At 34.8% G+C, this 27,011-nt stretch overlaps 1 protein-coding gene across 7 annotated transcripts in view; it reads left to right on the top strand.

The window, feature by feature from the left end:
* The window catches only part of RNF214 (ring finger protein 214), a 43,297-nt gene extending 16,286 nt beyond the window's left edge, over positions 1-27,011 (top strand). For 6 of the 7 annotated variants that reach the window (XM_023524898.1, XM_011383176.2, XM_011383175.2 and 3 more), the window contains 9 exons: positions 22,611-22,707; positions 22,918-23,006; positions 23,592-23,682; positions 23,883-23,981; positions 24,189-24,565; positions 24,688-24,820; positions 25,032-25,136; positions 25,374-25,469; positions 26,381-26,771. In XM_023524898.1, the coding sequence (XP_023380666.1) occupies positions 22,611-22,707; positions 22,918-23,006; positions 23,592-23,682; positions 23,883-23,981; positions 24,189-24,565; positions 24,688-24,820; positions 25,032-25,136; positions 25,374-25,469; positions 26,381-26,446 (1,153 nt within the window). In that variant the 3' untranslated portion in view covers positions 26,447-26,771. Of the gene's footprint in view, positions 1-22,610; positions 22,708-22,917; positions 23,007-23,591; positions 23,683-23,882; positions 23,982-24,188; positions 24,566-24,687; positions 24,821-25,031; positions 25,137-25,373; positions 25,470-26,380 lie in introns of all 7 variants that reach the window. The other variant, XM_011383174.2, reaches the window with a different exon arrangement.

Here is a 27,011-nt window from a genome sequence, read left to right as displayed (position 1 = left end):
AGAAGTAAAACATAACTTTGCTGTTTTGACCTAGATAACTATATTGCCATGTGGATAGTGATTGGGAAGTGGAATTCCAGTTCTTAGTTTTGTGCTTAAAATAATAATGACGTGGAACATGGAAGTTAAAATACTCAGTAGGCAATTGGAAATGGGAGACTTGATTACAGAGGAGATGTGATGTCTTGAGTTGGAGTTTACTGCATAGAAGTGATAGTTGAAACAATGGAAGTGAATTTTCTGTGGAGAAAAGTTTAGGATAGGGCTCAGTTCTGAACCCTGAGGTACACCTACAGTTTGGGAGTAGAAAGAGGAAGAGAAGGCAAAAAGAATAATCACAGAAAGAAAGGGAAACAGTTTAGAATAGCAGAATAGGGTTTCAAAAGAGAGAAGATGATTAAGAGTCAGAAACTGCTGGGAAGTAAATGAGAACCAGGTCTGAATAAAGGCCATGGTAATTATTGAGTATAACCAATAGATTTTTAGGCAGGAGAATTAAATTATTGGATTTATTCTCTCCAATATTATTATGAACATTTTCAAACAGTAGGAGAAGCTGAAAGTATTATATATACATAAACAGTTACCACCTATATTCAACAATTAACATTCTGCTAAATTTGTTTTAGTAATATTTTTCCATCTATCTCTTATCTTTTTATTTATCAATCCATCTTATTTTTATGTGTATCAGAGTAAGTTGCATTCTCCAGTAATTTTACCACTAAACCCATAAACATGTATATTATTAGCATTAAATATTATTTCCATTTCCTTTTTTTTAGTAAAAATGTATATGCAGTTAAATACATAAATTTCAAATGTACTATTGGATGAGTTTTGACAAATTTATATGCTTGTGTTATTCAAACCCTGTAAGGTTGTAGGGAATACTACCATTAAACCAGTAACTCCCTCATGCACCTTCCCAGTCTGTCCCTGTCCCCACTTTCCCAAAGGCAACCACTGTTCTGATTGTTTCACCAGAGATTAATTCTGCATGTTCTAGGATGTCACATAAATGAAATCATACAAATGTGCTCTTTCGTTTAGGACTTCTTTAACATAGTGCTTTTTTAAAAAATTAATTTTTAGTTTTTTTATGGTGACATTGGTTAACAAAATCCAATAAGTTTCAGCTGTACACTTTAATAGTAAGGCATGTATATATTTACATTGTGTGTTCACCTCCCATAGTTAGATTTCTTTCTGTCACCACATATTTGACTCCCTTTACCCCGTCTACCTCCCCTCTCCTCCTCCACCCCCTATCCTCTGCTAACCACTATTCTATAGTCCATGTCCATGAGTCTCTGTTTGTTTGTCCTGTTCATTTATTGCTTTTAGGTTTATATTCCACATGTAAGTTATATTGTGATTTTCACCTTTTCCGTCTAGCTTATTTCGCTTAGCATGATTTCATCTCTCCTTATGGCTAAGTAATATTCCATTATATATATGTACCACAGCTTCTTTAGCCAATCATCTATCGTAGGACGCTTTGGTTGTTTCCATGTCCTGGCCACTGTGAATAATGCTGCTGTGAACATTGGTGTGCAAATATCTTTTCAGATATGAGTTTTCTTTGGGGTAAATACCCAGTAGAGGGATCACTGGATCATATGGTAGATCAGTTCTTAGTTTAACATAGTGCTTTTGACATTCATTTATGTTGTATCTTTTTTATTATCGAGTAGTATTCCTTTTGTTAATATACCATAGTTTGTTTAGCCATTCTTCCTATTGATGGGGCATGTAGCAGTTTCCAGATTTTGACTATTATGAGTAAAGCTGTTAAGAACATTCAAGTGCAAGCCTTTGGGTAAACATATACTTTTATTTCTCTTGGATAAATTCCTAGGGGTAGAGTTGCTAGATTAGATTGTAAGGTAGATGTATGTTTAGTTTTATAACAAATGGCCAGATATATTTCCAAAGTAGATGTACCATTTTGCACTCTGCCTACAATGTATGAGAGTTCTGGTTGATTCATATCCTTGCTATTCAAATGGTTGTGTAGTGGTATTTCATTGTGGCCTTAATTTGCATTCCCCTAATAACTAATGATAATGTTCACTTTTTCCATGTGCTTGTTGGCCATTCATGTATCTGTTTTTGCGAAAGTGCCCAGCGCAAATTTTTGGCCTCTCTTTTTTCTTCTTTTTTTTTGGTTGAGTTTTTGGCTTTTTTTTAGTGTATGATAGAAGTTCTTTCCATGTTCCAAATATAAGTCCTTTGTCAGTTATGTGTTCTAAGAAAGTTTTCTCTCTGACTTAGCTGTTCATTTTTTAATTGCATCTTTTGATGAATCGAAGTTTTAATTTCAGTGACATCTAATTTATCAAGTTTTCTTCTGTAGTTATTACATTCTCTATCCTGTCTATGAAACCTTTGTCTACCCTGAAGTAGCAAACTTTTGTTTTCTTATGGAAGCTTTATCATTTTAGTTTTTATCTTTATGTCTTTGATCTATCTCGGATTAGTTTTTCTGTATGGTGGTAGGGGTTCAGGCTCATTCTTTTCCATGTAGAGATCCAGTTCCAGCACCATTTGTTGAGAGACTTTCCTTTCTCTGTTGGATTTCTTGCCGTATTTGCCAAAAATCAAATGATAGTATGAGTCAGTTTTATAAATAGTAGGTCTGTTTCTGATTACTAGTCTATTGCATTGTTATATTTATCTTTATGCCAAATCACACTGTCATAATTATTAAGATTTCATAGTAAGTCATGAAGTTAGATAATGCAAGGTCTTCTGCTTTTTTTTTCTTGATTGCTTTGGATATTGTAGATCCTTTGCATTTTCATATGTATATTTTAGAAGCAGCTTGTCAGTTTTTACAAAAACAAAAACAAAATTGGTGATAACACAGTTGACTTGAATCTATAGATCAACTTGGAGGAAATTGACATCTTAATAATATTGAATCTTCCAATGCATAAATGATATACCTTTGTTTATTTAGGTCTTTAATTTATGTTAGCAACATTTTATAATTTTCAGTGTACAGGTCTTAGACATCTTTCTTTAAATCTCTAGAGAAATTTATTCCTAAGTATTTTATGTTCTTTGACACTATTTAAGTAGAATTAAATTTTTAAAAAATAGCCAATTGCTTCTTGCTGTATGTAAAAATACAATTCATTTTTGTTTATAAACATTGCACCTATTTTTCTAAATTAGTGTATTAGTTGTTTATAGGTTCCTTAAGATTTTTTACATACAAAATCATGGCTTCTGTGAACATACAGGTTTATTTCTTCCTTTCAAATCTTAAGCCTTTCATTTCTTGTAAATATTATTGCACTGGCTACAGCCTCCAGTATGGTGTTGAATAGGAGGGGTAAAATAGACATCCTTGCCTTATTCCTGCTCTTAGGAGAAAATGTCCAATATTTTACCATTAAGTTTGATGATAGCTATAGGATTTTTATAGATGCCCTTTATCAAATTGAGGAAGTTCTCTTCTATTTCTAATTTTCTGAGAGTTCTTAGCATGAATGGGTGTTTAATTTTGTGAAATGATTTTTCTGCATCTATTGAAATTATCAAATGATTTTTCTCCTTGGACAAGATAAATCGTTTTTATATATTGCTGGATTTGTCTTCCTAATATTTTTAAAGGATTTTTGTATCTATGTTTATGGAGGCACATTGGTCTGTATTTTTCTGATTTTAAAAAATATATTACTTGCCAAGAGAGTGATATTAATATCTCTATGATTATAGATTTTTCTTTTTCCTCTTAATTCTGTCAGTCTTTGTTTCTTATATTTTGAAACTGTGTTGTTAGATATATATGCATTTATGATTGTTATATGTTCTTGGTGAATTGGTCACTTTATCATTGTGAAATGTCTCTATCTTGATCATGGTCTCTATGTTAAAGTGCGTTTAATGTACTATTAATAGAGATACTGCAGTCTTCTGATGCTTGCTCTTTACATGGTGTATATTTTTCCATCATTTACTTTCAACTTGTAGACAGCATATATTTTGGTCTTTCTATCTATTCTGACAAGCTGCCTTTTAATTAAACACTGTGTTCTGTTTATATTTAATTATTGATATGGTTGGATTTAGGTCTCCTCTTTTACTATGTAAATGGCATATTAATTCATTGAATATTCTTTAGAATTCTATTTTAATTTGGCCTTTTGTCCCCCAGAATATACATTTGTTACCCAAATTCACTGGCAACATGCATCATAAAGGAAAACTGCATGCCTGCTATTTATGCTATATCAGAAAGCCTTGTAATTTTCTTGAGTAAAGTATTTGGGAAATTTTCATAGTCTTAATTGTAGAAACTTAGAGCTATCCCTTAGATTTTTAAAAAATCAAAAAATTTTAGGTGCAATGTACATGAAATAAAATGCATATATTTTAAGTTACATTTTGATGAGATGTTACAAATTGATCACGCATGTAAACACTAACACTATCAAGGTATAGCATATACCCATTATCTTGAAATGTTCCCTTTATTCCTTCTCAGACACTGTTCTTTCTTTCTCCCATTCTCAGGTAAACACTGATTTGCTTTCTGTTACTGTAGATGACACTTATCTTTTCTAGAGATTTATAACTAGCTTCTTTCACTTGGCATGTTTTTGAGTATGTTTTGATGGATATGAACTCTAACAATAGTTCATTCTTTTTTTAAGACTATATTTTTAGAGCAGCTTTAGGTATACAACAAATTCAAGAGGGAAGTAGGGATTACCCATATGCCCTCTACTGCCATACATGCATAGCCTTTCCATTATCAACATCACTCAGTAGAACTGTATATTTTTTTACCAAGGTTGAACCTACTTTAATATATTATAATTACACAAAGTCCCTAGCATGCCTTAGGGTTCACTCTTGGTGTTGTACATTTTACAGGTTTGGACAAATGTGTGATGACATGTATTCATAATTATAGTATTATAGAGTATTTTTCACTGCCTTAAAAATCCACTGTGCTCTGCCTATTCATGTCCCCTTCCTGCTACCCTCACCCGGCAACCCTGTTTTTTTTATTGTCTCCATAATTTTGCCTTGTCCAGAATGTTGTATAGTTGGAATCATGCAGTATGTAACCTTTTCAGATTGGCTTCTTTCACTTAGTAATGTGCAGTTAAAGTTTCTCCATATCTTTTCATGGCTTGATAGCTCATTTCTTTATAGCATTGAATAATATTCTGTTGTCTGGATGTACTGCAGTTTTTTTTTATCCAGTTTACTAGAGGACATCTTGGTTGCTCCCAAGTTTTGGCAATTATGAATAAAGGTGATATAAATATCAATTTTTTTATAGACCTAAGTTTTCAACTCTGAGTAAATACTAAGGAGCCCAATGGCTGGATTATAGTATGGCAAGAGTATGTTCAGTGTTGTAGATACTACCAAATTGCCTTGCAAGGTGACTGTACCATTTTGAATTTGCACCAGCAATATATGGGGGTTATTGTTGCTCACATTCTTGCCAGCAGTTGCTGTGTCAGTGTTCTGGATTTTGGCCATTCTAATAGGTGTGTAGTGGTTTTTAATTGTTTTAATTTACATTTCTCTGATGACAAACAGTGTGGAGCATCTTTTCATATGCTTATTTGCTACTTGTGTATCTACTTTGGTGAGGCTTCTTTTAAGGGCTTCAGCCCATTTTTTATGTGTGCTTTTTGTTGTTGTTGAGTTTTAAGAACTCTTTATATGTTTTAGATAACAGTCCTTTATCAAATGTGTCTTCTGCAGATATTTTCTTCTAGTTTGTGGCTTGTCTTCTAATTCTGTTGATATTGTCTTTCGCAGAGCAGACATTTTTAATTTTAATGAAGTCTAGCTTATCAGTTATTTCTTTCATGAATTCTGTCTTTGGTGTTCTATCCAAAAAGACATCATTATACCCAAGTTCAAGTAGATTTTTTTCATGTGTTATCTTCTAGGAGTTTTATAGTTTTGCATTTTACATTTGAGTCTGTGATCTGTGTTGACTTAATTTTTGGGAAAGATATAAAGTTCGTGTTTAGATTCTTTTTTTTTGCATATGAATGTCCAGTTGTTCCAGCATCATTTGTTGAAGACACTATCTTTGCTTCATTATATTACTCTTGCCCCTATGTCAAAGATCACATCTTTATATTTGCTCAAGTCTAGTTCTAGGCTCCCTATTCTTTTCCATTGATCTTTTGTCTTTTTTTGTTGTTGTTGTTTTTGCCAGTTTCACACTGTCTTGATTTCTTGATTACTCTAGCTCTACACTGAGTCTTGAAGTTGGGCAGCATCAGTCCTCCAGCGTTGTTCTTTATCAATATTGTGGCTATTCATCACAACATTAAATAGGTCTTTTTCTCTCCATGTCAACTTTGGAATCATTTTGTTGATATCCATAAAATAACTTGCTAGGATTTTGATTAGGATTGCATTGAATCTATAGATCAAGTTGGGAAAAACTGACCTCTTAACATAATTGAGTCTTCCTATCTGTGAACATGGAATACCTCTCCATTTATTTGTTTGTTCGTTTGTTTGTTTTTAGGCGAGGCAACCCTTGGTTGACCTCACAGATTGCAAGGACTTTGTCAGCTTACAATTCTTCATTTTTTATTTTTTATGCCTACAGCACCTGGTCTTCCTAGGGGCCTCTCTATTTATTTAGTTCTTTGATTTGTCCATCAGAGTTATTGTTTTCTTCATATAGATTTTGTACTTATTTTGTTAGATTTATATCTACGTATTTCATTTTTTAGGTGCTAATGTAAATGATATTGTGTTTTTTTATTAAATTTATTGGGGTAATATTAATAATATATAAATTTCAGGTGTACTACTTTATATATAATACAACATCTGTATATTCTATTGCATGTTCACCACTCAAAGTCTAGTCTCCTTTTGTCATCATGTATTTAACCCCCTTTACCCATTTTGCCCTCCCTCTACCCTCATTCCCCTCTGATAAACACCATTCTGTTTTGTGTCTATGAGTTTGTTTTTGTTTGTTTTGTTAGTTTGTTACTTTTTCTTTCATATTCCACATATGAGTGAAATCATACAGGTTTTGTCTTTTTCCATCTGACTTATTTTACTTAGATAATACTCTCAAGATCCATCCATGTTGTCACAAATGGCAATAGTTTATCTTTTTTATGGCTGAGTACTATTCCATCGTGTGTGTGTGGGTGTGGGTGTGGGTGTGGATGTGGGTGGTGTGGTGTGTGTATCTTTATCCCGTCAGTCCATGTTTTGGCTATTGTGAATAATGCTACACTGAACACAGGGCTAAATATATCTTTACAAATAGGCGTTTTCGTGCTTTTTGAGTAAATATCCAGAAGAGAGATTGCTGGATCATATTCTTAATTTTTTGAGAAATCTGCATCCTGTTTTCCATAGTGGCTGCACTAATTTATATTCCGATCAACAGTGTATGAGAGTTCCTTTTTCTCCACATTCTCTCCAACACTTATTATTTCTTGTCTTTTTGATAATGGGCATTCTGATGGGTGTGAGGTAGGATCCCAGTGTGGTTTTGATTTACGTGTTCCTAATAACTAGTGATCTGAACATCTTTTGATGTCTGTTGGCCATTTGTATGTCTTCTTCGGAAAAGAGTCTGTTGAGGTCTTTGCCCATTTTTTAATCAGATTTTTTTGGAGGCCAAGTTATGTGAGTTCTTTATGTAGTTTGGATATTAGCCCCTTACCAGAGGTATTATTTACAAATATTTTTCCCCATTTGGTTGGTTGCCTTTTTGTTTTGTTGATTGTTTTTTTTGTTTGTTTGTTTTTTGTTTTTTGCTGTGCAGAAGCTTTTCAGTTTGATGTAGTCTCATTCGTTAATTTTTTTCCTTTACTTCCCTTGCCTTTAGGGTCAAATTCACAAAAACTCCTCTGAGACCAAAGTCCATAAGTTTTCTTTTATGTATTTTATTGGTTCAGGTCTTATATTCAAGTCTTTAATACATTTGAGTCATTTTTTTGTATATGGTATCATTTCTCTTTCCAGTATTTTATTATTAATATATAGGAATGCAACAGATTTTTGTATATTGATTTTGTATCCTGCAACTTTAAGATATTTGTGTTTTTTTAAAAAAATAATCTTTTGGTGGAGTCTTCAGAGTGAGTTCTCTCTATATAGAACTATGACATCTGCAAATAGTGACAGTTTTACTTCTTCATTTACAATTCGTATGCTTTTTTATTTCTTTTTCGTACCTAATGCTTTGGTACTATGTTGTATAACAATGGTGAGGGTGGAGATCCTTGTCTTGTTCCTGTTCTTAGGGGAAAAGCTTTCAGTTCTCACCACTGAGTATGACATTAGTTGAGGGTTTGTTTTTATGGCCTTTATTATGTTGAGGTACTTTTCTTCTATACCCATTTTATTGAGTGTTTTAATCATACATGGATGTTTTATCTAGTCACATGCTGTTTCTGCATCTATTGATATGATCATATGATTTATTTTTAGTTTGTTAATTTGATATATCACATTGATTGGAGGCTGTTGAACTGTCCTTGCATTCTTGATTGTGATGTATGAACCTTTTAATGTATTGTATTCTATTTGCTAGTATTTTGTTTAGCATTTTTACATCTTTGTTCATCAGAGATACTGGCTTGTAATTTTCTTTTCTATGTGTCGTCCTTGCCTGGTTTTGATATCAGGGTAATGTTAGGCTCGTAAAATGATTTAGTAAGTATTCCTTCCTCTTCAATTTTTTTTGAAGAAGTTTAGAAGTATTGGTAATAAATCTTTGAATGTTTGGTAGAATTCACCAGTGAAGCCATCTGGTCTTGGACATTTGTTTTTTGGGAGGTTTTTATAATTGTGCTGTTTTCCTTACTAATGATATTTAGGTTTTCCCATTCTTCATGGTTCAATCTAGGAAAGTTGTTTAGTTTTTTAAGAATATTTCCATTCTAGGTTATTGAATTTAGTGGCATATAGGATTTCATAGTGTTCTCGTATAAACACTTTCATTTCTGTGGTGTTGTGTTGTAACTTCTCTTTCTTTTCCTATTGTATTTATTTGAGTTGTCACTTTTTTTTAGTCTGGCCAGAGGTTAGTCAGTTTTTTTAAAATAATTTTTTTATTTTTCAATTACAGTTAACATACAATTTTATATTAGTTTCATGTGTACCACATAGTGATTAGACAATTAAATGTCTTACGAAGTGATCACCTGATAAGTCTAGTACCCAGCTGACACCATTCATAGTTATTACAGTATTATTGACTGTATGCCCATGCTGTATCTTATACCCCTGAGGCTATTTTTATAACTGGAAATTTGTACATCTTAATCCCTGTCCCTTTTTCATCCATTCTCCCAGCACCCTTTCCCAACTGGCAGTCATCAAAATGTTCTCTGTATGTATGAGTTTTGTTTATTTTGTTTTTTTAGATTCCACATATAAATGAGATCACATAGCATTTGTCTTTCTCTGACCTATTTCACTCACCATAATACTCTCTAGGTCCATCCATGTGGTTTCAGATGACAAGATTTCATTCTTTTTTTTTTTTTAATGGCTAAATAATATTCCATTTTATAAATATACCACCTCTTATTTATCCATTTGTCCATCAATGGACAGTTAGGTTGCTTTCCTGTCTTAGCCATTGTAGACAATACTGCAGTGAACATAGGGATGCATATGTCTTTTTGAATTAACATTTTGGGTTTCTTCAGATAAATACCCAGAAGTGGGATTACTAGGTCCTTTTTAAGTCTTTTTTATCTGATATAAGTATTGCTACTCCAGTCTTTTTTGCATTTCCATTTGCCTGAAATGTATTTTTCCATCCCTTTACTTTCAGTCTGTGTGTGTCTTTCGATCTGAATTGGATTTCTTGTAGGCAACATATGTATGGGTCATGTTTTCTTATCCATTCAGCCACCTTGTGTCTTTTCATTAGAGCATTTAATCTATTTACATTTAAAATAATTATTGATGCATTTGTGGTTACTGCCATTTTATTAGCTGTTTTCCGATTGTTTTCGTAGTTCTCTATTTCTTTCTTATTCTCTTGCTCTCTCTTGTATGTCGTTGACTTCTGTAGTGTTGTGTTTGGATTCCTTTCCCTTTATTTCTTGTATATCCCTTATAGATTTTTGGATTGTAGTTACCATGTGCTTACCATGTAGTTACCATATATACCAAGCTATGTTTATAGCAGTCTATTTTAAGTCGATGGTTGCTTAAGTTCAAACACATTCTAAAATGTATCATTTTTACTCACCCTTCTCCATGTTTATGTTTTCGTCATTATTTACTACTTTTGTGCATATCCCTTAATTTACTGTTGTAATTATATATGATCATCCTACTTTTATCTTTTAACCTTTGTGCTTGCTTTAGTGTTGGTTGATTTACTGCTTTTATTATGTGTTTGCCTATGTCAGTGAACATTTTTTTCTTTGTGATATTTTCTTATTCATAGTCTTGATTCTTTTTTCTTCTTAAAGAAGTCCTTTTACCATTTCTTATAATACTGGTTTGGTGGTAATGAACTCCTTCAGCTTTTTCTTGTCTGGGATATTCTTAAAAAGATTGAGACTAGTTTTGTGCCCCAACATATGGTCTGTCCTTGAGAATTTTCCATGTGTACTTGAGAAGAATGGTGTTCTGTCATTTTGGGATATAAAGTTCTATAAATATTGGTAAAGTCCATTTGGTATAATGTGTCATTTAAGGCTGGTATTTCCTAATTGACTTTCTGTCTAGATGATCTATCCATTGCTGTCAATGGAGTATTTGGGTTCCCTACTTGTATTTTTAATAATTGCATTTTCATCAGTTTCTTCTTTTCGGTCTGTTAGTAATTCCTTTATATGTTTTGGTGCTCCCAACTTGGGTGCATATATATTGATAAGTGTTATGTTTTCTTGATGAGCTGTCTCCTTTGTCATTATAAAATGTCCATCTTTGTTTCTTGTTACCTTTTTTATTTTGAAATCTATTTTGTCAGATATAAATACTGCTACACCTGCTTTTTTCTAGAAGCCATTTGCTTGAAGTATCATCTTCCATCCCTTCACTTTGAGTCTGTGTTTGTCTGTGAAGCTAAGATGTGTCTCCTGTAGGGAACATATAGTTAGGCCTTTTGTTTGTTTGTTTGTTTTCGTTTTGTTTTTTTAATCCATTCGCTACTGTATATTTTGATTGATGAGTTCAGTTCATTTACATTTAGGGTGATTATTGATATATGAGGACTTAATACAGCCATTTTATCTTTTGTTTTCTAGTCGCTCTGTATCTCCATTGTTTCTTTTCCGTTATGATTCTGTCTGCTATGTTAGTTTGGCAGTTTTCTATGATTTTTTTCCTTCATTTCCTTTTTTTCAATGTTTTGTGTCTCGGCTCTGAATTTTTGTTTTGTGGTCACCATTAGGTTTGTGTAAATGTCTTATACATATAAGAATTATTTTTCTTTTGATTACCTCTTGTCTTCATCCACCTGTACCTGTTCAGTCTCTTTTCTTCTCCCCTTTTATTATTTTGTAACAAATTATCCCTTTTTATATTGTGTGTTCATTACCAAATTACAGTAGTTATAGTTATTTTTTAATGTCCTCTTTTTCCCCTCTTTAATCTTTATGTTATAATTAAGTGTTTAATATCCTATTCTGAAGTAGATTTGCAGATTCCTTCTTCTGTCTGTCTGTTAGTCATTTTATTCAAAGTTTTGTAAACTTTTTTCTTTATTTCCAGCAAAAGAGCTCCTTTAAACAATTCTTGAAATTCAGGGTTTATGATAAATTCTCTCAACTTTTGTTTGGAAACATCTTTATTTTTCTTATCTGAAAGATAACCTTGCTGGATATATTATTCTTGGCCAATGGTTTCTCTGTTTCAGTATTTTGAATATTTCTTTTCACTCTCTTCTGTCATGTTTCTAGTAATAAATCAGATGATAATCTAATGAGTTTTTTTTGTAGGTTACAGTTTTTTTCCCCTGTCTGGCGAATTCTTTGTCATTAATTTTTGACATTTTAATAAAATGTGCCTTCAAGAAGGTCTTTTTGCAATTATATAATTACGTATTCTGTTAGCTTCCTTTATTCTAAAGTCTAGTTTTTTCCTTAGGCCTAGAAAGGTCTCATCAATTATTTCTTTGAGTAAGCTTTCTTTTTCCTTCGCCCTCTCTTCTCCTGGCACACCTAATATCCTTAGATTGCTCTTTCTAATATAGTCAGATAGTTCTTATAGCGTTATTTTTATTTTTATTTTTTTAACTTAGTTCCCTCTCTTTCCCCCCCTAGGACATTTCTAGTTTTCTGTCTTCTAGTTCTCTATTTCTTCCATCTGGATTGTTCTATTTCTAATGTTATAATGCATCACTCATTTATTGAGTTCCTCAGTTCCAGAATTTCTTTTTGGTTCTTTTTTTATAGTTTCAGTCTTTTTGGTAAAGTATTCCTTTTGTTCATTAATTTTATTCTTCAGTTGATTGAGCTGCCTTTCTGAGTTTTCTTGTATATCATTGAGTTTCTTCATAACTACAACCTTTAATACTCTGTTATTTAAATCATAGTCTTCCATGACTTTGAGTTTGTTTTCTAGAGACTTTTGCTTTCAAGTTACCTAGGTGGTTCCTGGTATTTGATAGATTGTTTTCTGCACATATGAGGTAGTGATCTCTTTTCTTGTTTAGATACTGTTTTGCACTCAGCAGTTCAGCAGGTTGATACGTAGGGTGCTTTGTTTTCCTGTAGATGGTATTACAGTGCAAGTTTTTGTTTTCTGTTACCTGGACTATTTGTGTCTCAGAGATTGTGGTAGAGTCAAGTTGCTTTGGTTTAGGAAGATGCCACCTACCTACTGGCATGGTGGGTATCCCCCTTAGACCAGGTCTCCTTGGTTGTAGGGTACCACTGTGGTGGGGGAATGTGGTGGGTGATGGTGAAGTGATTTTGATAGCTCTCAGAGCTAACTCCTTTTTCTGCTGTGTGTTTGGCTTTGCTGGGTGCTGCCAGGGTTTCTTGAGCAGAGGAAGCAGGTTCACGATCTCACGGTTCCTTTTCTTTTCCAGTAATGGTGGTAGGCAACACTGTTGTTTAACGCTTTCCTAGCCATCTTTACCCAGCTCTGCTGTGATGGAGAGGAGGAGAAGGGAGATGCCTTTTCTGGGAGGGAAACTGCTTCTGCCCCTCTTACCCTCCATTCTGTAGTGTGAGGGCTGCAGCCTGACTTCTCCCCTACTACCATGTTCACTGGAACCACGGTTTGTGTTGAACTGCTTCTGTGGACACCATCCCTGTTCTTCCTCCATCCCGCCTTCCTTACTAGCCTCCCCTACCTGTACCAGTAGACCCACTTTCTGATGTCCTGATGCATATATCTTTTAGGCACGTTTGTGTGCTGAGCAGGGGAGCCTCTGTTAAGTTATAGTTGTCAAACTTACAAATTTAGGGGGAGAAATGATAGAATCTTCTCACTCTGCCATGATGCTGACATCACCTTGTGTTTTTAATTTCAAATTTCACTTGTTCATTGTTAATATAGGAAGTCAATTGACTTCGGTATATTAACCTTGTATCCTTCAAACTTGCTATAACTTCTTATTCATTCTGACATCTTGGTCACCTTGAAGTCCTTTTCCATTGATTGCCTTTTTTTCTTGACCAGAAGTTGGAATCAAAAGCATTATCCTAAATAAGAAGCCAGCATAAAAGCTACTCACCGTTTAATTATATTCACATGAATTTCTAGAAAAAAACGAAAAGCATAGTGAGAGAAAGCAGATCAGTGGTTGCCAGTGGCTTAGAGTGGAGGGAAGGGATTGACTGCCATATAGTAAATATTTTAGGCTTTGCAAACCATATAGTCTCTGCCACAACTAGTCAACTCTTGTAGCATGCAAGCAGCCGTAAACTATGTGTAAGCTAAATGACTGTTGCTGTGTTCCCAAAAAGCTTTATTTACAAAAATGGGTGGCAGCCTGAATTTGACCCACAGGCTGTAGTTTGCCATCCACTGCTCTTAACTATGGATTGTGTTTCCTGTTTCTTCTTATGTTGGTAATTTGGGGATGAATCCTAAATATTTTGATTAATGTATTGTAGAGACTATGGAATCTGTTACATTTCTCCAAAAAGTCTTGATTTTAAAAAAAATTGTATTATCCTGTTTCCTTGGTTGGGCATAATTGTCATAATCTTGTTTGGTAGACAGCAGCTGTGGGCTCTATTCAGTTCATTTAGCTGTAGCTGGGTTCTTTAGAATCGTTTCTGTGCATGCACAGTTGAGGGATCATCCAGAGATTTGGACAGATTTAAATGCAGAATTTGGGGCTCACCATCTATGTTTTTTTTTTTCCTTTGGAGAATTTTCTCCTCATTTTCCAGCTGTTATGGTAGCTCCTGATTTTCTCCTTTAGTTCTTGAGCTGGTAAGGCTCCAAGGTTTCTATCTCAGTTTTAGCCATCAGCATGGACTTGGCTGGGGCTTGCCCTTAGACAAATAACCATTAAAAGAAAAAAAAAACCAAACAGTGATATTCACTTCTTCCAAATGTCAGATCTTCTCTGATTTATGCCTTGTTTGTTTGTTAGTGCTTTCAAATAGGTGCTTTTTTTACATTTTATTTAGAATTCGTAGCTTTGACCTATCAGATCTGTCTGTTAGGAGCAACTCTACCCTTATTGGAGCAGACCTCTCCAGATTTAATTTTTAAAAGGTTAACTCTGGCTGCTTTAAATTAAATGAGCTAAAGTACAGATAAACTGGTGTAAGGAAGACAGTTTCAGCAAGATAAAATAAGGGCCTGATTTATGTGGCCAAGGAAACAAAAGGAGGGCTATTCTGAAGTAGGGTTCATGGGATTTGTTGACTGGTAGAGGGAGAAGAGTAGTAGTGACAATGAGATGTCTGGGATAGCAGAGGTGAATATAGGACATGGACCCGGTTTAGGGCAGTGGCTTTGGGGATGGAGGTTGTAAATTCTGCTTCTTTTTTTTAATGCAGCTTCATGGAGGTATATTTTATATATGGTAAAATACACCTATTTTAAATGATGAGTTTTGACAAATGTATACAGTCATGTAACTACCACCACAACCATGGTATAAAATACTCCCACTACTCCAAAAGTTCTCTCATGACTTTTTGGAGTCCATTTCTGCCTCCACCTTGAGTTACTGGCAATCCCTGATCTGATTTCTCACTACAGTTTTGCCTTTTCTAGAACTTCATGTAAATTAGAATTATACAATATATAGCCTTTTGTGTCTTGTTACTTATTTAGGATAAAGCTTCGTAATTCATACATGTTGTTGTATGTATCAATAGTTTATACCTCTTTATTGCTGAGTAGTACTCCTTTATAAGATTATTACTAAATTGGTTTAGTAATAATCATTACATATTCATTAGTTGATGGACATTTGAGTTCTTGGCATTTTTTGTTATTATAAATAGAGCTGTTCTGAATATTCAAATATAAGTTTTTATGTGAATATGTTTTCTTTTCTCCTAGGTAAATGCTTAGGAGTGAGATTGCTGGGCTGTATGTTTGCCTAACTTTATAAGAAACTGCCAAACTGTTTTCCAAAGAAGGTGTATTATTTTACTTTTCCGCCATCAGTGTATTAACATTGCATTTACTCCATATCCTCATTAATACTTGATATTATCAGTCTTTTTAGTTTTAGCCATTCTAATAAGTATTTAGTGGTATCTCATTGTGATTTTAATTTGCATTTCCCTAATTACTGTTGGTATTGAGCATCTATTTATGTCTTTATCTGCCATTTGTCTGGGTTTTTTGGACCATGTAGCTTTTCAAGTATTTTATCCATTTAAAAAAAGGCATGTTGTTTTCTTACTATTTTACTACTCAATAATCTTTTTATCATACATGCATTTTGCAGATATTTTCTCCCAGTCTATGACTTGCCTTTACACTTTTGAAATGCAAAATTTTAAATTTTGATAAAATCCAGTTTACCTTTTTTTCTTTTGTGATTCATGCATTTTGTGTCTCAAGAAATCTTTGCCTAACCCAAAGCAAAAATCATTTTAGTCGGAAGAATGGCATTGTTTACATTTTTGTAAGTGTCTTCAATGGAAGAAGCTTAATTATCCTAATTCTGCATTTAATTTATTGTAATACGTTGTTTTGGTTAAAGTATATGAAAATAATCTGGCAATAAACACAGCTTGGTAAATGGAAAAGTGAAGAGTATTTTAATAGCCTTTTTAGATAATTGTGGATATTCTCTTTGATAGTTCCCTGAAACTTTACAGGTGATCGTTGCTTAAAGGGGTAGTTGCGTTGTGAAATCTGAAATCTGAACATTTTGTGCTGTTGACTAAAATCCATTGGCTTGCCTTGCAGTTTGAATGGATCTTTTAACCGTGTTGTGTAGGGGAGGAAAAACTTTAACCTCTACCCTGTTAGGTTCAACATCTGGGGCCTGCGAATTAAACTGACAAAGACAGATTAAACAGGAGGAAAAATCAGTTTACGTATGCGATGTGATTCATGTGGGAGAACTCAGTAATGAGTAACTCAAAAGGGGTGGTTAGAATTGGGAGCTTATATACCATCTTAGTAGGTGAAAAGGAGAGGTGAGAAAGGCACCTATGAGAAGATAAATGACTTCTTAAAAGGAGGGGAGAAAGGGCACCTGTGTGACTTTTTGGGAATATAAATGAGTTTTTAGGAGAACAAATAAGAGACGAGTTTGTGATGATATACACGTATGAGTAGTTTTTCTGTCTCCTTCAGGGCCATAAAACTCCCCTGAAGGAAGGAGTTAGGGTGGTTTTTATTTGCATTTGCTCTCTTCAGAATAGAACTGCCCTGAAGAGGAATTTATGATAGCCTTATTTTCCAGAAGTTGCTGCTTTTAGTCAGATAAGGGAAGCTCCTAGAAGGCTTTTTTTCTGTATCTGTTGAACCTCAGATAGCTTCAGCTTTAAATAATCTTTATTCCAATTCTGAAATTCCAAGTGGGTCTCAGTGTTGATTTGGTAACAATGCATTGGTAGTTTGGAAAATATTGGTTCAGAGATATTCAGGTCTTCCAAGTGTTGACACATTTTATTATATAATATTTAAAGAATCACATTAGTTTATATCACTATTGACTTTATCAAAATAGTCTTTATAAGTAGTGGGACCCTTCAAGCTCCCAATGGCTGGTACAGATTTTCTAAAATTCTAATTTTTGCTTGAAAGTAAGAATTTATTGTTGGCAATATGACAGTTGTTTTCTTTGAAATAACATGAGTTCTTAATTCATTTTCAGTTACATCTGCCAAATTGTCAAGTTCAAATATAGTTTATCTACCAGTTGTTTTTTTAAGTAAAAATGGTGTCTCATGAAAAGATAGGTTAGTTCAACTTATAACTTTACATGTTCTCACAAGTGTTTTTCCTTGAAACAGCCATTATACTTTGGCATGTAACATTTCATCAATTAGAATATTTAAAAGATGTGTATTAAGTGTGGAGGTTTAATAAAATGTTTTTTATGGCTTTATCATGGACATCCTTAAGTAAAACTGTTTGCCTTCCCCCAAGTGCAAGTATGTGGTAGTAAAGAATACAATGGCTAGTGGTATAATTTGATGCCACTTGCCTTGATTTGTGTGTGGTGCCAATATTTTTATCCATTATAGTTTTTATAAGTGCCCTGTAAGTGTCAACATAGTTGTTCTACGATAAACCATGAGATTCAGAAGAGTTATTCAACTTGGATAATTTGAGCATCACTTGTGTTTGTTGCTAAGAATTCTCACACATCATCATCTTTGGTATTAATTGGTGCCAATACTAGACAAATGCAAACAAAATAGCAAGTCTCACCAGATCTGTATATTTGTTTATTTGTAAAACAAAATTATAATTCCACAGATGAAATCTTAAGCCTTCAAATTTGCAGCAAATTCTTTAATGAATTACTGTATCATTGAAAAGTGAAACTACCATGATTTATTTTACTGACTTTCCATCCAGCAGGCATGTGTGTTAGCAGTGTCATCTGTACAACGTTGTGCTTCTTCAGTTAATGCAGTACAGTAACTTACTTGGGTAGGATGCCTACACGGCTTTTTTACTTTTCGTTTAAAAAGGTTTAGTAGTTTTTGAATTTTTAAAGAAGTCATCACATCTGCATTTAAAATAATTCTTTTTTTTCCCCTGAGTAGTCTCAGAATGCCACTATAACTTAACTAGCACAATATAATTAGAAAATGCTCTGTTGCTTAAGATACAGTAAAGTAAATTATTAACATCTATAAAGCCAAGAGGATGGTTTTTTGTCATACTTTGTTTTTTTATTTACAATTTTCCCAGTTTCTTTGGAGTAGATTCTTTCTTTCCATGAGTCAGATACCTCTAGGCCAGTTGCATCTTTTTTTAGTATCTTTAGATATAATCTTCCTTTTTTGAACTAGTGATTCATTTTTAAATAAGAGAAAAGTTACAAATAAAATTTCTTTTATTTTAGATAATATTGAAATAAAATAATACATTTTAGATATGACTTAAAATTAAGTTTTCGAAGTGTTATTTTTATATATTTAAAAATATTAAAAATATTATTACAGAGCAAAGTAACAAAAAGTACTTGTTTCTACCTAGATGCATGGAGAACTTCAAATTTTACAGTAATTTATTTGACAATAATGAGATTATAGAAATTATAGCAAGTATTACTAAAGGTAGCTAGTGAGCACAACAGAAGTTCTGAGAAGGAAAAAATTTGAGAGGTTGAATTATGCCCTAAACCTAGTACCTTAGAAAATGCTAGAAAACATAAGAATACAGAAGTATATGTTCCATTAGCCATCAAAGTGATGATATCACATGTCATGTGGTCTCAGGAGAACTCCATTGTACATTCATGAAAGAATGAGAATGAAAAAGGCAAATAATTTTAGTATTATTATGAAATTAGTTTTTGCTTCATGGACTAGGCCCTCAAAGGGTTTTGGAGACTGTGAACTATATTGTGCAAAGTGCTATCCTAAATTATTTCTTTCATACCTAGGGTTTCCATTACTAACTCTGTGCTAGTGACACTGTCATTTATATCTGCAGCCCAGATTACACCGCCAAGTGTTGGATTTATAAATCCACTGTCTGCTGAATTACCTGGATTGCTTCCTTAACTTGGTGCTCTCTTAACTCTTTGGCCTTTGCACATGCTATTTGTTTTGCCCAGAATTTTCTTATTTCTTTTGTTCACTGGGAAAACTACTGAGTTGTGGGCCTGTTGGGGGCAGAGACTGGGCATCTTTATATCCCCAGATTTTAGCAGAATGCCTAGCACTAGGCTGCTTAGTAAATGTTGTTGAGTTAAATTGAATCAGGGAAGAATACCAGCTTCATAAACAACAAATTTACAGTTCATTCCAGGGTAAAGTTTTTTCTGCTTTATGTCTGATCTCATTTATTCTCATTTATATTAGCTTCAGTTTCAGAGAAAAGGAGTTCATAACCTACCCCAAATTTAGGACAGATAATGTTATATATTAACTGGCCCAACAGTTTTTGTTTTGTTTCCTTTTGCTTTGTCTAGGGCATAAGATATTCTGAAAAGAAGATATTTAGGCTGAGGACTCAACATCTTAAGTTTTAGCTCACTCTCTGACTATTGAGGATATTTCACAGACACTTAGCATCTGCTTTTCTCCATTAAAATCACCTGATTTCCACTACTGCTAGTGGTGGAGAAAATGTAAACTACATATGTGTTAGTTTCTCTGAAGGAAGATGTTCTAACATCCAGATGATAACTAACATTTACTAAGTTCTTAACTACATGCCAGAGATGATTCTAAGTGTTTTACATATTTTAACTCATTTAACATGCATAACAGTAGAAGAGGTAGATTCTTTTATTATCCTCATTTTACTTTAAGAAAATGAGATACAGAAAAAGTTAAGTAACTTGCCAAAGGTTGCATAGATTGTAATAGGGTCTGGTTATGAACTCAGAGCTTAATTTGGCGCCAGAGTTGTGTTGTTAACTACTGTAAGTAGCTTCCTCTCAAATTTAAATACATTACTTTTATCATTAACCTATGTTAGTACATATGCACAGATGCTCATTATAGCATTATTTATAATTGTGAAATTGAAAATAACTTGAGTACCTAAATAAGTAATGATATATATGTACAATGGATAGTTATTTAAAAATCTCATTTTTGAGGAATAATTAATGATACGGAAAAATACATTAGGTTGAAAGGGTAAGATAAAAAAGCAGTCTTTGAGAAGCATATATAATGGATTTGTATATTACATATACTTATATATACAGATATTTTAAAAGACTAAGAAGAATTATAATAATGATTCTTAGTACTGCAGTTGTAAGAAATTGAGTTAAAAATACTTTAAAAGGAACATTTGTTAGATATGTCTCATGTGCTAGATGCCATATTAAATTTTTTACATGTTTCCTCAGTGAATTCTTCCGTGAGTCTCATGTTGCAGGTACTACTCATTTTTTGGGCTAAGAAACTGAGGCCTAGGAAGTTTAAGTAACTTGTCTAGGATCATATAACCAATAAATGGAAGAGTCGATACCTCTACTTTAGATTCTTTGTTTTATATTTTCTAAACTTTTTATAATTTATTATTTACATAACCAAAAACAATATTAATTTAAAAAATTATGCAAACATTGGGCCCTACAACAAGTCAGGCTTGTACACTCTGGTAGAATTTATTCATTTGAACCATTGTGTCCCTGAACTAGCTATGCAAAATAACAGAAGCATAGGACTTGAAAGAAATTAGACCAAGCATTTAAAAAGTTAAAATAGACTCAGTGGTTTCTATTCTACCAATAATTTTTTTGACCGTCTACTATAGGGAACTGATTTTGTTTTCTGGTATGGGTGGCAGGTAGTAGTAGTACCCTTTAGTAAAGTGAAATCTGTTATATACGTGTGTTACAGGTTAATTAATATATAAGGCTGAACATTTTTATGACTGTTTAAGTTGTTTGCTAGTAGTTGTTGTGACTGTGGTTGTGGTTGCTAGCAATCCCTTTTCTCTTTTATCTCAGTGAGGTAGATGTGGCCAAGTGCCCAAGGGAAAAGATTTTTTTGTATGTGAATATGCGGAAGCCTCCATGGGCACTGTAAGAGGATTTTTCTAATATAAACATTTATCTGTAGTTGACAAATATATTTAATGAGTTAGAGATGTTCAGTGAGCATCTGTAGTTTTCAAGAATAACATCGATCAAAGAAGGCAACTGTAATTTTTTTCCTACAATTATCCCATTGTCAAAGAGTGACGAGTAGGCTAAATGGGATGATTGATTGACCTCACAACATATTCATATATTCTTACAGTAAGAGACTCCTGACTCATATTTTTTAATTGAGGAATATGTTGTAGCAGGAAAACACATCTACCTATAAACCTTTTTCTAAAGAACTATTAGAGAATTTTTCCTCTGCAACGAAGTTAATTTGGAGAGGACAACACATGGAGTTCAAAGAAGAAAATGCCCACCTACTCATTTCTGTTACATAAGTAGACCTTGTCTATAGAGGGGCAGACTAATGTTAGTGAATCAGTAAATGATTACATATGTCACACACACACATACCCTATATACGTCATCTGTGAAATACAGAACAGGGATGTGTGGAGGATTGGGTCAAGTGTAAAAAGGGACCTCAGAATTTATTAAGTGAATTGCTCCCTTTAAAATATATACGGCTACTGAAAATCAAGAAGAGGAATAAAATTATTTCACTGAAGAAAACTAGGAACATTTTTTTTTAAAGAAGTAACTCTTCCCAACCTTTTCTTCTTATTGTCACCTTTTAAAATCCAGCAAAAATAATTGAAACATTTCCAGATTATTCTGTCCACTGATCTGGGTAATCCTGTTGCTTTCAGCCATAAAACTTACTATAGTCAAGTGTAATACAAGGAATTTCTTTTGCTGGCTCTGTTCCTTTATTGGTACCTTCAGTACTGAGCAGGGTGCTTGACTGGCCTACATCCTCAGAAATCCCTCAGTGCTAGGCAAACCAGGAAATTGGTCACGTTAATCCAGTGTGTGTAGTACACTGTAGGCATGGAGCTTGGTGGGGTGGGAAATGTAAGAAGGGAGGAAAGTGATAGAAATGAGAAGTCCTGAAGTATGAAGAGATTATTTTCTTTTGAAGAATGTTTGCTATAGCTAAGAAAATAGGAAAATCAGTAAGCCAGTAACTGTGTGCTTAGTAATGAATTACAGATGAATATTAAATGGACCCCTGTGTTTGGTCCTGCCTTCTTCAGTACCCATGTCAAAAGACAAGTTGGGAAATAATTGGAACACCATAATGATTTTGAGCCCTCTTTGGATATAGAAGAATGTTCTGCATTCAGGGGTTTTTGTTCTAGGTGTATTCTTTCCTCTCTGGGTAACTTTAGGAAGTGGAGATGTGAACATTTTAACATTTCATTTTTACTTTCAAATTTTACTTGCCTTTATGCAATTACCACTTTAAATATTATTTGTCTTTATCTATAGTTAATACTTAGGGTAAGACTTCCTGTACTATACCCGGCAGACCAATTTTGGGTTTTACTTTGCCTTCGTGTCTTTCTCCTGTTAGCCTTATTCTTGGTTTCTTATCTTACAGAGAGGTGTGGGAGATGGAGCTGGATAGACTCAAGAATCAGGATGGTGAAATAAATCGGAACATTATGGAAGAAACAGAACGGGCCTGGAAGGCAGAGGTGAGAAGAGCTGCTACGTTGAAGGCCTTGATTTTGGGCTTCCAAGATGGTGTATCTTTTCAGTATAGTATTACACCACTAAGCCATATAAATATTATACCATATAGGCACTAAGCTTTTGCATTTGTTTTAACTTTCTAGGGGTAGCTTTGTGTATGTAAAATTAATAAAAAATTTGTGTGTGTGGGTGTGTGGGTGTGGTTTCCTTAGATCTTATCACTAGAGAGCCGGAAGGAGTTGCTGGTACTGAAGCTAGAAGAAGCAGAAAAAGAGGCAGAATTGCACCTTACTTACCTCAAGTAAGTATCTTCCCATTCTAGAATTTTAACAGTCCTTCCGTTTTGTGTTTGTTTTTCGTTTTGTTTTTTTAGGTTTGAAATCCTAGGCCAGCTACTCTGTTACTTATTCTGTCTTCACAGGAATTTCAAGGTCATCTCGGTCTGTGTAGAAGTAATTGTTCAGTGATTTGTTTTCCCGTATTCTAAACTTCCTCATTCTCTAACTCTTCCTTTCTACAGTTTTTTAGTTCTGTGTTTTCTATTGTATTATTTCCAGTTGTATAAACAGTATCTTTTATGCTGTCAAAGCATAACAGATATCTTTGAAGATTTGTTTCTTATGTAGTCTTTTCTCCTCTTTTTGCCTTGGAATCTGGAGGACCCTGTGGCATTTTTAGGCAGACAAGAACCTTGTCTCTGTGGTTGGTCTTCTTTCTGCAATACTTGGCTTATGAGATGCTGTAATTAAAGTGAGAGAAAGACCTAAATCCTTGGCCTTCTCTTGCATCTGGTTCAGTCTCCTCTCTCCAGCTAGTATATGCTATCTCAGAGAGTTAGGAGTTAGGCATTCTTTAATTCTGTAAATTCCTGTTGGTTCCTTGAAAGGTCAACTCCCCCAACACTAGAGACAGTTCGTTCCAAACAGGAGTGGGAGACAAGACTAAATGGAGTTCGGATGATGAAAAAGAATGTTCGGGTAAGTGTACTAGTGGGTGATCATTGAGTCTGAGTTAATCTGTGCTTAAACATTTCTGGTGATAGGGAGGGATGTCTTGCCTTGCTGCTTAGGGCCTATTCTACCCCTCCCTTTGTTTTCTTCATATTGGATGGTATTCTCTTTCTAGAGAGGTTCACCCAACTAAGCAGTAAAGAATGATCCTTTCCTTTCTTTTCTAGGACCAATTTAATAGTCATATCCAGCTAGTGAGGAATGGAGCCAAGCTAAGCAGCCTTCCTCAAATCCCTACTCCCACTTTACCTCCACCCCCATCAGAGGTAAGAATGCTGGTTTTGGGGGTCAACCTTTCTGTGCTGGTGGCAGCATCCATCTTTCGCTTGTTCTTTGTAAGAAGATACTGGTTTTACTATTATGTTATTATTGGTATTATTCAGTATAAGAGTTGTTCATTTGATTCTGCTCCAGTTTCGTAAATTTTCATTTTCTTCCTTTCATTCCTGCTCTCCACCTCTTCTCCTCTACAGGCAGACTTCATGCTTCAGGTGTTTCAACCCAGTCCCTCTCTGGCTCCTCGGATGCCCTTCTCCATTGGGCAGGTCACAATGCCCATGGTTATGCCCAGTGCAGATCCCCGTTCCTTGTCTTTCCCAATCCTGAACCCTGCCCTTTCACAGCCCAACCAGCCTTCCCCACCCCTTCCTGGCTCCCATGGGAGAAGTAGCCCTGGCTTGGGTTCCCTTGTTGGCCCCCATGGTCCACACATCCCTCCTGCCGCCTCCATCCCGCCTCCCCCAGGCTTGGGCGGTGTTAAGGCTTCTACTGAAACTCCCCGGCCCCAACCAGTAGATAAACTGGAGAAGATCCTGGAAAAGCTGCTGACTCGGTTCCCACAATGCAATAAGTAAGTATCTTTAAGGACTAATTTTTAACAGTTTGTCAGAGAAATGTTTATGGACTAAAATAGGGGAGATTTCATGGATCTTCCCCTTGAGTATAGCATAAAATCTCTCCTTTCCTTTTTAGGGCCCAGATGACCAACATTCTTCAGCAGATCAAGACAGCACGTACTACCATGGCAGGCCTGACCATGGAGGAACTGATCCAGTTGGTCGCTGCACGACTGGCAGAACATGAGCGAGTGGCAGCAAGTACTCAGGTAAGACAAGCTACTTGGGAGAGAACTCAGACCTGCTGAGATGTTGGGGAAGAGGCCAATTTCAGAAAAATTTGAGGTGGGAAGCAGCACGGCAGTCAGGGGTATCTAGTCTGCTTTTGTCTTTGCTGGCTTGGGAACTAAATGACTTCGTTTTGTTATATGCTCTGTGACTCAGACTCTTTCCTTACTCTAACATTGTTTCTGCCCACAGCCACTTGGTCGGATCCGGGCCTTGTTCCCTGCTCCATTGGCTCAAATCAGTACCCCAATGTTCTTGCCTTCTGCCCAAGTTTCATATCCTGGAAGATCTTCACATGTAAGACTCTTTTTCTTTGAAAAGTAGGATGTGAAAGGAATGGGTGGGTTAATGAGGAGGGAGCAGGTTTGTAGATGGACTGCAGTGAGAAACCATGATCTCAGCAAGAATCTATATTTGAACTTTTATTTCTTTTGGTATAAAGTCTTTTTGCTACATGGATGGAATTATGGACATCGTAGACAAGGAGACCCAGAGGTTTCTTACTCTTTTGACCATCCCTTCTCTGTTCTGCAGGCTCCAGCCACCTGTAAGCTGTGTCTTATGTGCCAGAAACTTGTTCAGCCCAGTGAGCTGCATCCAATGGCATGTTCCCATGTGTTGCATAAAGAGGTGGGTGCTCCATACTTTCTTTATTTTCTACTCTTTCTTTTCTGACAACTGAGATAATTTAACTTTTCTCGAACATTTCTTGATACTCATTGTTCATATCTAAACAAAGTTTTTAGTAAATTGTGGCTTAAACATCAGCAGAATTCAGGATACTGTCTGCTAGGATCTCCCAGCTTCCTTTTACTGTGTACCTTTTTAGGGGACTGGATAAGTAATTCACAGAAGAGCAATTTATATTAGAGCACTCTCTTAGAAAATGAACGATAAAAAATACATATCTTAACTGTTTCAAATATAGCACTGTCAATAGACTTTGCTTAGATGAGAGGAATGGAATAGGGAACCTCAATTTGAGATTAGTAATTCTGTTAACAGAATAGCTTGAAGGCCTGCCTATTAGAGATTATCTTCTCAAACTGACGAATTATTCCCATCTTTTATTATGTTACCAGGCAGAGTTAAATCTCTTAGCAGCAGGGATGATTTCTTTTTTACTATTTTATTTTATTCGTTTCGTTTTTCTAAGAGGTAGAAACTGAATTTATATCTAAATTCTTGGTAAGAGAAAATCCCGAATAAGATTTGAGAACAATAGCTATTAGGAAATGGAAGCTCATCTCAGCCTAAATGGATCATAAGAAATAGTAAGCCTAGTTATTCAACAAAAGGCAGCTTTACGCTATTATTAGCTGATAGTGAATATTTCCTATAAAAAGAACAGATTCACCTGCTCTGAAGATTTTGGTGTGGGGTGGGTAAGAGCCAGTGAAATAGCCCTCTTATCCTCTGTGATAAGAGCTTTTCTGACTTAGTAAATATTCCTTAGATCTGTTGAACCTTAATGGCACCTTCACTCTTCCTTCCCTCCATCTTTCCAGATAAACCTGAGGTATGTTTTTCTTTCTTTCTAGTGTATCAAATTCTGGGCCCAGACCAACACAAATGACACTTGTCCCTTTTGTCCAACTCTTAAATGACGGACCTGACTGGGGAGGAAGAAGAGGAGAAACTTGATGTGAACAGGAAGCGCGGGTTCAGATTTCTAAAACTCTATATTTATACAGTGACATATACTCATGCCATGTACATTTTTATTATATAGATAATGTGTGTATAGAAAGTCTGTATTCAAATGTTCGTAAATGAAAGTATGTATATTATGCAGAAATGGTCTGACCCCTTCATCTTGCAATTCGTTTGGGGGATACAGAGTGTAGCTAAGATGATGTTTAGTTTGATCTTGCAATTATGATCTTCCTGCCTAGGGCTGTTTTCAAATACAATATAAAAACCATCTAGGAAGCTGCTGTTGCTCTAAGGCCATCCTGCTTTGATTTGGCTCAACTGCAAGTCCATTTTCTTAAGGCTCATGTATGCAGATTTGAATTCTGGTGCTTACCTGCTGTCCAACCAGATGCCTTGCTTACTGAAAGCCTCCAGAATCCTTGGTGTTGTGGTAGCGACTCTACTCCAAATGGATAAAGTGAGACTGATTGGGGGCAGGGGGGATGTAACCCTAATAGTTTGACTTTTCATTGAGTA

This window comes from Pteropus vampyrus, unplaced genomic scaffold (genome assembly GCF_000151845.1).
Source record: "Pteropus vampyrus isolate Shadow unplaced genomic scaffold, Pvam_2.0 Scaffold505, whole genome shotgun sequence".
NCBI lineage: Eukaryota > Metazoa > Chordata > Mammalia > Chiroptera > Pteropodidae > Pteropus > Pteropus vampyrus.
Note: the sequence above shows the minus strand (reverse complement) of the source record. Positions and strands in the feature narration are given on the sequence as shown.